Source organism: Salvia splendens, chromosome 1 (genome assembly GCF_004379255.2).
Source record: "Salvia splendens isolate huo1 chromosome 1, SspV2, whole genome shotgun sequence".
Classification (NCBI taxonomy): Eukaryota; Viridiplantae; Streptophyta; class Magnoliopsida; order Lamiales; family Lamiaceae; genus Salvia; species Salvia splendens.
Window position 1 is genome coordinate 30899079 of NC_056032.1, and position 12628 is coordinate 30911706.

Here is a 12628-nt window from a genome sequence, read left to right on the forward strand (position 1 = left end):
TCATTTGCGGTTTAGATCCGAAAGGATCTTGTATATTGTGTTACTAACTTGTGTATTAAGTGTGCATGAGATTCACAACGTATAGCTCGAGATATTAGATTGGTTCCAGATCCTATATAGGCTAGGGTTTACTGTAATCTTGTACTCTTTGCATACCATTATAGTTGTAACAAATATCTTGTAATCCATCTCGGTGTTGATCCAATAACAAAAAGAGGTACCGGTAATTAGTGAACTCGAGTGATCTAATCCCTACAAAAATAATAGTAATTCATAAGTTTGGAAAATACCCTTATAAACAATAACACTAAAATCACAAGTGATATCAATATTATTATTATAAACTAAAATCTTCAAATTTTTATTACTCTTAATACACAAACATTTAATTGTATGGGATGAAGATAAATATTTTAAAAATAATCCAATATGAGTAAGCGATAGATTTTGACTTTTGTTTATGATAATTGCATACGGCCCGTTGAAATTTGAATGACAACATTGGATTAAAGATTTTTAAAGACATTCTTGGAATCGAGACTTAATGCCAATATTCCAAAACATGTTAACCTAAACACATAAGTATTAATTGGGTACCATTACACATTCGACATCTCCTTCAAAATCTAAAAAAAACACAGCTAAATATTGGTTCGAATTGGTTGACAATAAGAACATTGAGAAATCTCTTCATTATCTACATCATACTTTGCAAAAATTTTCCAACAACAATAACTTCGAATATCTTCCTTGCAATGATTTACATGTCGTCATTCTCCAAATTCGACAATTGTCAAAAGTCGACTAAACCGGTCAATATCACCGTAAAATTAAATAAATCCTCCACAACCGACTACCACATACCCACCGTCGCCATATGTCTCAACCCTTTAGCAGCATTCAGCAAAATTCTCTCCCTTACCTCATCTTTCAAAAATGTTCCAGTTACAATTGCAACATGACGCGAAGAAAATAAAAAGGACTAATGCTTCTAAACCCAAAATCTACCCGTCGAAGGCAACAATATTTTCAATTTTTCACCACAAATATGTACTCGTTTAGTAAATCTTTGCATGTTATAGCCCCATGGAATTTCAAAAAATAGAATTATTGTCAATGTTAAATGGAATTTCACCACCTCTTTTGGATATGGAACATATTTGGATACACTAAACGATGCATATGAATCTGTCTTATAACAAATATATTAATCAATCTCTTGCTTGTTTTATGTAGAAATATTGGGCTAACGATCAAAATAACTACATACATATATGGCTTGGAGAATAAAATTAGGAGAACACAGACATTCATGACAATCAAATAAGATGTACTCCTATTTATAAAAGAAAAAACAAAACACAGACATTCATGACAATCAAATAAGATGTACTCCTATTTACTACCTCCGTCCCCGAATAAGAGTCGCTAATTTCCATTTTGGGTCGTCCCCCATTAAGAGTCACTCTTCATTTTTACCATAAATGGTAGTAGGCCCCACATTCCACTAACTCATTCTACTCACATTTTATTATAAAACCAATATAAAAATATGGGTTCCACATTCCACTAACTTTTTCAACCAACTTTTCTCTACATTTCTTAAAACTCGTGCCCGGTCAAAGAGCGACTCCTATTAGGGGACGGAGGGAGTATAAAAGAAAAAACAAAAGTCAAAGATAATATGACCTCTTCTATATAAATAGACTCATGTTTCACTAACTCATTACATTCACATTTTATTTAAAACTAATATATATAAATAAGTCTATATACCTTTAATTTTTCTCACTCACTTTTCTTAACATTTCTTAAAATTCATGCTGATAAAAAATAATATTCTTATTCACTAGCGTAGGTAGTTATCATTTGATTAAGGGCAACCACAATGGGGCGCCCTATGCTCCGCCACATCATCATTTATCCTCCTACCCTTCCACCTGCAGTGGGACGCCCTAAAGTCCGCCCTATAGGTTTCACTACTATTTTGTTAATTAATTTTTTATCTCTTCAAATATGTCATGCAAAATTATCAAAAATCACTATGATTAGGGATGTCAATCGGGCCGGCCCACCGAATTTTGGGCCAACCCTACTCGGGTTGCGAGTCAATTCGGAGCGGGCTAATCGGGTTAAGATTTTTTCGGATTATACAAGTTCAACCCTAACCCTGAACGCTCGGGTTTCGGGCTGGCCCATCGGGTTAATCGGGTTGCTACCGATAAAATTAACATACGATCAATCCAATAAATAATGACAAAAATTAGTTATATTTATAAAATATAAATATTTAATTATGATAAATTTGAGATATATACTTAAACTCAAACACAAACATGATCAAATACTAATATTTGAGATTTGTGTAAAATAAAACATAAATTTAAATATTTTAAATTTAAATATTTTAAAGCATGTTTTGAAACATGTTTTACAAATTTAAATATTTGTTAATGAATTAGAAGTTTCTAATTTATTTATTTATTATTATATTAATAAAAATTTAATATATAATTTATATATTTAATATAAAATTGAATGTTATTTTTTTAGTTATCTATATTATAAAAATAATTAATAAATTGTCCAATTAGTAGTCAAACAAATAGAATAATAGAAATTTTATCGGGTTTTCGGGCCAGCCCATCGGATTTTCGGGTCTGACCCTAACGGGTTGCGGGTTAATCGAGTGCAGGCTAATCGGGTTGTAGTTTTATCGGGCTAGAAATTTTCAACCCTAACCCTATAAATTTGGCGGGTTATTCGGGTCAGCCCACGAGTTGCGGGCTGCATTGACATCCCTGACTACGATTAAAGGCAAATCCTACATTACTAATTAAAAAAAAGTACAAGAGTTAGAAATAAAAACACTACGATTAAAGGCAAACACTACATTACTAATCCTTCATTCCTAGCTTGCGGCGCAGATCATCGATCATCCACTTGAGGTATTCGGCTTTGCCCGGGTCCTCGCACTGCATTGAGGGTGTGGTGCGTGTCCAACAACGTCCTCCGGTTAGCGGCCGCCACCAACTCCGCGTAGGCATGTCCCGGGGTCAGGGTCGGGTCCGGGGCCGCGGCCTGTGAGGATGTCGCCTTCGCCTTGCCCTTGTTCTTGGCAGCCTTGACGCCACTAGGACGCTGGGAGGATATCGGTGTGCCGGAACTCTCATCTTCGTACATCGGCTAGTTGAGGTCCATCGGAGGTGTGCCGCTGTCGCTGCTCGTATAATCACCGGCGGCGGTGTTCTTCGTCCTCTTCGCCGCAGCCGATAGGGGCATAATCCCTTCTTGACTTCTGCTTGTCCTTCAAGAGGAGCCAAGAGTTGTAATGCTTGAAATCGCCGTACAATGAAATGTACGACGCAAGCGCTTTATCGCGCACATCAGTCAAACTCTCGCCGCTGCCCTGCTGCTTCAAGCACTTATCGTACTCCGACGAGAACAAATTGACCTACTTCTTCACCTGATCCTAGTGCTTGCGGAGCTGCTCCCTATGGCGCTTGTAGGCGGCCGTTGGCTTGGCCTCGTTGTAGCGAACAGCGATGCGCTCTCAGTACGTGATTTGCTTTTGGTTGTTGGCAAACACCGGGTCCTCTGAAATATCAATCCAACACCGGGTCAAGACGATGGTTTCATCCGGGTTGTAGTTAGTCCTCCCTGGGGCGAACTCTTCATTCTTCTCCTGAGGCGGCAACTTCTGGGCCCTTTGCCTATTCCGCTTCTTCTTGGTGGCGGAGCCCGAGGCGGCGGCGGCGGCAGAGGCGCGGCGGGGCGGGGCGTGGGCGCGGGTGGGAGACGGCTCCATGTCTGACAGCCCGTACTAATCCGTACTGAAATCGGGATCGTACTGGGTGTTGGAGTCAAAGGGCCGGTATTCATCAGGGTCTGTACCTGGCCACCGTGCACCACCACTGAACATCGGACTATTCGGACTTGGGTAATCACCGGGATTCATTTTATAGTGTATGGAAGAGTGAGAATGGAATAGTGGAGTGAATGGAAGAGTGAAGTTGGAGTGTATATATATAATAAATTTTGAAGAATTAAAAAAAATAAAAAAAGAAAAACGCGTTGCATCGTCCGCGTGACCCACAATGGGGCGGACGATGCGTGGTCGAAGCCCTATCGTCCGCGGACGAAACATAGGGCGAGGACGATGGATGTGCCATCGTCCGCATGGTTACAGTGGCAGACGATAGTCCGCCCCACTGTGAATGTCCTAAATCCCAAAACAAAAGTTATTAGCTACTCAAATTGATTTTAGAATTTTTAGTTACACAATTTTAATAATCTTATATTACTTGGAAATTAAAAGCGGTCAAATTAAACTCTCCAAATAAAAATACAATTATTTATTCGGCCAACAAATTAGTTGACCAAATTATATTGAACGTATCTCTAGAATAATTATGCTTGGTTTCGTGTTAAATGAAAGAATGAAATCACTCATTTTTATAAATCATGATTAGATGAGGTTTGTTAAAAATTCAACTCAAGTGGGGACAACATCATTAAGAAATAAAAAATGGAAGTAAATGGAGATTTAAGATAAATAATATCATCTCCAATCATACATCAAAACTCATTTTTGGTGTAGACAATTTCTCCAATCATACACCAAATCCAAACTCATTTTTAAGTCTTTCAATGAAAAACTGCAAAATTTTTGTGAGACAAATACCCAAAAATGGTGTAAATTTTAAATATATGTAAATGGTTGGAGTAAAATTACTTTTTGGTGTAACATATACTTAAAATGGGTTTGTGTTTGACGTAAATAGTTGGAGATGGCCTAAAAACACAAAAATATGATGATGCCACAAACAATTAACTGCTAATTGGGTATAATTAAGAAATTGTACTCCCTCCATCATAAAAAGATGTCATATTTATCACATCATTGTAAGAGGTTCAGCATTGTGGGTTGAACAAAGAGAAAAAATATAATTTTATATTAATATGAAAATGAACTTTTCTTAAAAATAAGAATGTAATATCTTTAGTGGGACAAATTAAAAAAAATGAGACATTTTTTTATAGGACGAAGTATTATATAGTATTATATAAATGAGTATCGCATTAATTTATACTCAATTAATGTGGACGTCCATGTTATTCTATAGATTACTAGAAAAATGGGAGAAGCCCCAATCGTAAAAAATTAGACAACTTGAGAATTTAGTAGTCACTTGCAAAAAACTGAAACTGAGATTGAACTTGGAAACTAAAGATGAGTGATTTATATTGTAATTTATCCAACAATATTGACATTGATTCTGTTGGGGTTCAAATCATCCCAAATTGCGGAATTAGAAAATGTGATGATATTGTACGAACTTGGAGTTCGAATGTGCATTGACGATACGAAAGCACTTGATCAACGAGGATTATTCTTCATGTGAGGGAAAATGTTGGGACTCCGATCACTGTTCAAACTATATTGGCCGGTTAAATCCCCAGAGTTGATCGGCGCAGTGTAGAGATCTCCCCCCGATTCAATCCGAACACTATAGAGATCGGCAGCTGCTGCGACGTCGTTCTGATTCATCAACCCGGCCGACTCGTCTGCACCTTGATTCGCCCATGGATGTTTGTTGAACTTCCTCAATCCTTCGAGCTCCATCGCCACCTCCTTCATCGTCGGCCTGTCTTCGCCGTTCAACTTCAGGCACCGCTTCACCAGTTGCGCCATCGCCTGCAGTTGCTCCAACGATCCCTCCCTCACCACTCTCGGCTCCAGTATCGAAAACAATTTGTTCTCCTTTACGGCCATGCAGAAGTACGTCGTTAAATTGCGCATCTCGAGGCTCCTCTCCATGTCGATGGGCTTCTTCCCTGTCATCAGCTCTGCCAGAACGACTCCAAAACTATAAACATCGCTCTTTTCTGTTAACTGGCTCGAGTGGAAATACTCAGGGTCCAGGTAGCCTAAAGTTCCCTGGACCAGTGTTGTCACTTCTGTCTGGTCCAGGGAAATAAGCCTTGAGGCCCCGAAATCCGAGATCTTGGCAGTGAAATGTTCGTCAAGCAAGATGTTGGCGGACTTGACATCCCTGTGGATGATTGGGATGTTGGCCGCCGAGTGGAGGTACGACAGGGCGCCTGCGGCCTCTGACGCGATCCTCAGGCGGCTCTCCCAGGACAGCCAGGCTGCCCCGGCCTTGTTGATGTGCTCGTAGAGCGTGCCGTGGGAGACATACTCATAGACCAACAGTGGCACCTCAGCCTCCAAACAACATCCCAACAGTTTGACCACATTCCTGTGATTGATCTGCGTCAGTATCACGACTTCGTTGATGAACTGCTCGATTTGGCTAGCGTCCATCACTCTCGACTTTTTTATCGCGACGATGGTGTTGTTGGGCATTATGCCTTTGTAGACCGTGCCATAGCCTCCTCGGCCTAGGATCCGGTCGTCGGCGTAGTTGTTGGTGGCTTTCTCGAGCTGCTCCGCCGTGAATATCTTTGTCGATTCCATGGAGTTACCTTCTTCGGTGGATGAGAATTGCTGTTTCAGAAGCATACCGCCGTTTTGTTGGAAGAATTTCTCTCTTAGTTTTATCAATTTTCTTTTCTTGAGGCTGAAATATATCAATGTTGCGACAATAATTAAGGCTAAGAAACTCAATCCGGCACCTGCATTATTAAATTATCTCCAATAAGATCACAATATGATGAAAAAATATACAAGTGATCATCAATTTTTTTCATCCAAAACATAACAAACAACGAGCAAATTCATACAGAATTGTAATTTTGGGCAGCCAGAGCAATGATTCAATTTTTTAAAGAACATGTTTCTATAAACTACTCCTATATTAACCTTAAATGTATTTAATGTAATTATGTAAATATACTTAATTATCCAGAGTGCTCATTTGAATTTTATGCATCATAGTCCATAGAAGAAGATAGATAAGACAAAACATGACAAAAATATATTTTAAATTATTTTAAGTAAAATAACTCTGAAATAGAGAAGTTATTTGCCTTATCAAATTGCCCTTAATTTAAAGCATTTAAAAAATCTTTCACATTTTTTTCTTTATTACTACAAAAATATTAGGACTCTGTTAATAAAAACTAAAATTACATAATTATATTAGAAAAATAGTATATATAAGTTAAATACATTATGTAAAATTCATAAATCAAATCAAAAGAACTACATAATACAAATATATAAATCTAAATACATTGCAAAAAAATGCCCTTAATTTTTGTCATATTTTGACCGAGCACGAATTTTAAGATATGTAATAGAAATTGAAAAAAGTTAGTAGAATGTAGGTCATATTTTTATATATTAGTTTTATAATAAAATAATGTGAGGTATACTACAAAAAATGGTAATAGTAAAATGTGACAAATTTTTAGGGACGAACGAAAATAGAAATGAGTTACAAATTTTTAGGGACGAGGGGAGATTATAATTTTAATTTAATAACCACATAATTAAAAATACACTAGTGTAAACACATTTCAAAAAATACATAATTTAAATATACTTAAAAATATATAATTTAAATGCAAAATACTTAAGTAAAAAAGACATAAATTTAAAATAATAATTGAAAAAAGGCAGAAAAAATTGATTCTAGAGTTAAAAGGAAAAGAAGTTGAAATTATAAAAATAGAGAGAAATGTCACATGGTTTGCGGCCATTGGTTGTCTTATTCGTGCTTGTGCACGCACTCACGCATAAGAAAGCGTGCTTAGGGTAACCGCAGTACCGTACTTAAGCACTAAGCACTTCGCGGTGTGCTTGGCTATCATCGGGATCCAAATGCCTAAACCAATACGTACTTCTTCAACAGTTATAGTAGTATAAATATAATACGAGATCTAAGACAATTGTAGTAAAAAATGAGATGTGAAATCGTGAAAATTACCTAAGACAATTTTGATCCCTCGATTTGATGAGCTATTATCAATGCAACCTTTGCCATTCTTTCTGCCATCTCCACTATGCCCTTTAGGACAAACACAATCGTAATCCCCCGGTTTGTTCGAGCAACCTTTTTTAATGATACAATCGTTGAGCCCCGTTGCACATTCATCAATATCTACATGCCACAAAATTTAATCATTAACCCACTTTTAAGGGCATATTAATTTCCAAATAAATCACTAAGAATAGTCAAATTCTGATTTATCATATACTTTTCAAAACTGAAATAGTAAATCTATCGTTTTTCTGATGAAACTTGCGATGTGGTGACAACCACCTTTCACAATTATAACTCCGTTTGTCACATGATCATAGGTTTCATCATAAAAATGACTCATGGAATAATGAAGAAATGCGAAACTTGATGATTTTATCATTTTAGTTTTATAAAAATATAGAAGAAACCAGAATTTAACTATTATTTGTGATTTATTTGCAATTTTTTTAATAATAAAAAAAGCATACCTATGCAGCCTGGATCCAAATAGGGGTTTCCTTCATAGCCGGAATCACACTTGCAACGGTAACCTCCCAAGCCGGTGGTGGAATCAACGCAAGCACTGTTAGCCTTGCAAGCGTAATCAGCCGCCGCTGCAGCTTGGTCGCACGTGCTATTCCCAATGGCCCAATCCAAGACGATGGGGACGGTCTCCTTGACCCGCTGCATGAAATTGGGATCGGAAAAGTCTGCTGCGCCGCGAAACTCGAAGCGGTTCTCCTCCCCGAAGAAGGAGTAGCTGCACTGCTCGAAACTAGAAATATTAGCATGGTTGTTCAAGCTGCCGAGGGTAGTCTCATAGTACTGGAGCCCATTTGGCAGCGAAATCTGGCAGCAGCCGATGCCGGAGCACGAGCCTCCGATCACGTCCTCCGCTCTGGAGCAGAGCGTGATGCAGCCGCTGGTGAAGTTGCGGCTGCCTTCCCCGGTGACCAGGGCGAAGTCGTCGCACCCGATCACCGTGAACTTGTTGAGCGGGGAGTAGCTCAATGGGCACCCCCTGATGTCCGAGGAGGCGCCGTTTGACTGCGTCGGCGACCCTGCTTTGTCGTAGCATTTTCGGGCGACCACGTTGGAGATGCGGCAGCGGTCGTCGGAGATGTCGTAGAATGTGATGTCGCCGTATAGGGCTCTTGGGGCGCCGAAGGCGGTGGTGCAGTTGAGCTCGAAGTATCTGTTGAGGCCGCAGCCGGAGTCGATGCCGATGCCGAAAGGGTAGGGGACGGTCAGGTTGCCGCACTTGCTGGGGCAGCCGGGTTTCGTGATAGTCGCGGCTTTGGTGATGTTGTGTGTGTCTACTATGGTGGCGGCGTGTGTTGAGGTTAGGCCGCTCAAGAGATGCCAGCTGAGGAGGAGGAGTGGAAGCATGTTTGCTACTATACTTCAAATTCAAATTGTTAATTTTGTAGTATAATTAACGATAATATATGAAGTCGTAAGTTGACTTTGAGCATGTAGATAGGCGTGCGAGTCATGCGTAAGAGTATCCACGGTAGTATTGCGCTAGCAATAGTCCAACCAAAAACCCCTCCTGCCACATCATCACACCCTTCCACAGCCTAGCCAAGCAACAGTATAGCCAATGCCCTAGCTAAAATAAATTTAAAAGAAAAAAACCAAAAACAACACCAAAATATAAACTGAAAAAAACATAGTTTAACTAATTCGAAAACCTTCGTTGTATTAGAGCATCTCCAATGGAGGCTAGCGGACCGGCTAGCCGATTCCCGGCACTGGCCGGTCTGCTAGCCGAACCATGGTAGGCGGCGAGCGGAAAAACAGCGAGAATTTCGGCGAGCGCACGCCGATTTTTGAGCGCTGCCCAATGCGCTCTCCTATCGGCTGGCCGCCATTGTTGGCGGGCGATCGGCGAGCGATCGGCCAGCACTTTTTTTTTAAAATTTCAAAACACTATATATACGCGATTTGCACCTCATTTTCATTCGCACCGCTTGTTTTAACGAGTTTTCTCTCACACTTAATTTGTGTACAAGAGCAATAAAGTAAAATGGAGAACAACGAGTCTACTCCAGTGACGAGCGGGTCTCAAACTCCCACGGTACCCGTGGGAGGTGGATGGGGTCCGATGGCCGGGTACTACAACATGTACCCTTGGATGCAGATGATGCCGGGGTGGTAGCCGGGGATGCAACCCGGGATCCAGGGGACGCGGGGGGGGGGGGGGGACAATGTCTATCGCCACAGTCTTGATTTTTTGACTGCTTCTTCGCACACATCGACCCCATCAAAGACACAGTTCACTAGGTGTGAGACTTTCTCCTTAGAGGAGTTGGGGATAGATCTCGAGGATGCGGACACTCCCATTCAAACAGGGGGAGTAGGGAGGGGTCGGGGCTCACCAAAGAAGAAGAAGGGCAAGGGGAAGGGGAAAAGGGTGGTCAGCGAGTCGTCGCAGCCGGCTGATGACGACAGCCAGACACGTCGCGCTGTCCATGGCTTGGGTGAGTGTTTGCGATGATCCCCTCCATTCGAACAATCAGAGGATCGTCAACTTGTGGGCTAAAATATCAGCAGCCTACAAGGAATTTTGCCCGGAGAGGAGGCCACACAGCGGGGAGGAGTGCCGGAAGGGGTGGGACCGAATCAGGGCTGCGGTCTCCTGATTTTCGGGCTTGTACACCAACGCCATCCGCATGCAGACCAGTGGCCAAACTGACGAGGACTGCAGGAGGATAGCGGATAAAGCCTTCCCCGTGCCTAGGCTTTATAAGGAGTTCACCTACTGGAACTGCTATGAGGTGCTGATGGACTCCGAGAAGTTTCGGGCAGGTGTCGATGCTGGTTGGCCGAAGAAGCAGCGACTGAACTATGCCGGTGATTACAGCGGCAGCAGCGGCGGTTCCCACGACCTCCACGAGGATGTTCAGGAGTTCCCATCCCCTCCATCGTTTACTCGCCGCACTTGCCCAGTTGGTCAAAGGCGGGTGCAACGGGTAGCGAGGGGTGTCGCCCAGGGGTCCCAGGAGGTCCAGTCGGCATCCCCCCTGTTGGTAAGTCGCCAACCAAGCTCGCCTTCTTCGCGCGTCAACAAACGCGGGCTCAGATGCACAAGATCTTAGCTGAATAGAGGGCGGCAATTGACCCGTGGAGAAGAGGTTTCTTCACTCAATGCTCGAGAGTATGCGGGTCGATTTGGATGCCGCCTCGGCACAGTTGGGGGGCTCAGACGCGGGCTCAGATGCCGCAGATTTGGGGGTCCCGGATAGCGGCGACAACGGCGACGGCGAAGGCCACGAGGAGTGAGGCGGAGGCGGGGGCTCGTGTGTAGAAGAGGGGTTTTTTTTAAATTAATGTAATTTTTTTAATTAATGTACTTTTTTTAAATTTTACTATTATTATTGAATTTTCTCGTATCTGTGTCGTAAATTTAATTCCGTATTTTGTGTGATTGTTAATTATTTGTTTTTTTATAATTTTGTTTATTGTGGCTAGCCTATTGCTAGCCTATTGCTTGTCCAGTTGCTTGTCCTGATGATGTGGCAGGAGGAGTTTTTAGTGCTGATGATGTGGCATGAGGAGTTTGTGGCTAGCCTATGGCTGGCCTATTACCATTGTTGATGCTCTTACAATTTTGGAAAAAAAATATACTCCATCCATTCCTTGTTAATAGAGACATTTCTTTTCGGCACGAAGTTTAAGAATAGTGTGTTAAATGGATGGTGGAAAAAGTAAGAGAGAGTAAAGTAAGAGAGAGTAAAGTAACGAGAAGAATTACTTTTTGCTAAAAATAGAAATGACTCAATTAACTTGGAACTTCCCAAAATAGAAAAAATGACTCTATTAACATGGAATGGAGGGAGTACAACGATGAAACAAACATTCAAACAAAATACAAACGATATCAATGTGCAATGAGAGAAGAGAAAAATATACTCGTTAAAACAAGTGGTTTGCATAAAATGAAGTGCAACGAGCCATATATATAGAGGTGAAATAATAAAAAAAAAATTCAATTATAGGCGTTAGCCAATCGCTCGTTGCACAATAGGCGGTGAGCTATCGGCTAACGCCTATCGTCCGCGCCCCGACCTCTCGTCCGCCTCTCTCTCTCCCTAGCAGCTAGCCGGCGGCTAGGGCGAGCGCTAATCCACTATTATGTGTGGAGGCTCTAAATCCAGTCGAGTTCAAATCACAAGTTGTTCTTTTAAAAAAATTAAGATTAGGACAAGTCTTTGCAAATACAAATCAAAGTAAATTATAATCACGAGAAGTAAAATAACAAGATCACAATTTATATATATATATAGGGAGTAATATATTGCTTGAATATATTTTGACATACGTACTAAACTTCAAATTCTTAACAAACCAAGGCCACTAGCAGCTATTTAAGAATCGGAGGTAGCTATCAATGTCGTATGGTAGAAGACTTTGAGGGAAGACTAAGAACAGGTCATAATCCTTCGAAATTGAGTTGATTAGAATATTCGAATCGAACTAAATTGAATTCGGTTCAGTTTTTTCAATTTTTCTTCGAATTAGTTTTGAAATACAAAACTTTCGGTTTTTCGGTTCCTCTATGACTGCTATGGCCTCCGGTCCACTCTTTGTTAGAAATCCTCCATTGGCCCCTGAATCCAACATGGCAACAATGTTTTTAGTAAAACCATTGTATAAAATGCCTACCTAATGGTCTACGGTGAAACCGTGGTTGG

At 40.9% G+C, this 12628-nt stretch overlaps 1 protein-coding gene across 1 annotated transcript; it reads right to left on the reverse strand.

Annotated features, from left to right (window-relative positions):
- Positions 1 to 5293: 5293 nt before the first annotated feature.
- Positions 5294 to 9320, reverse strand: LOC121799204 (putative wall-associated receptor kinase-like 16). Its single transcript, XM_042198548.1, has 3 exons — positions 8420 to 9320; positions 7896 to 8069; positions 5294 to 6639 (listed from the first exon to the last, which is right to left on the reverse strand). The coding sequence occupies exons 1-3, from the start codon at positions 9318 to 9320 to the stop codon at positions 5381 to 5383; spliced, it is 2334 nt and encodes a 777-aa protein (XP_042054482.1). The 3' UTR covers positions 5294 to 5380.
- Positions 9321 to 12628: the final 3308 nt, after the last annotated feature.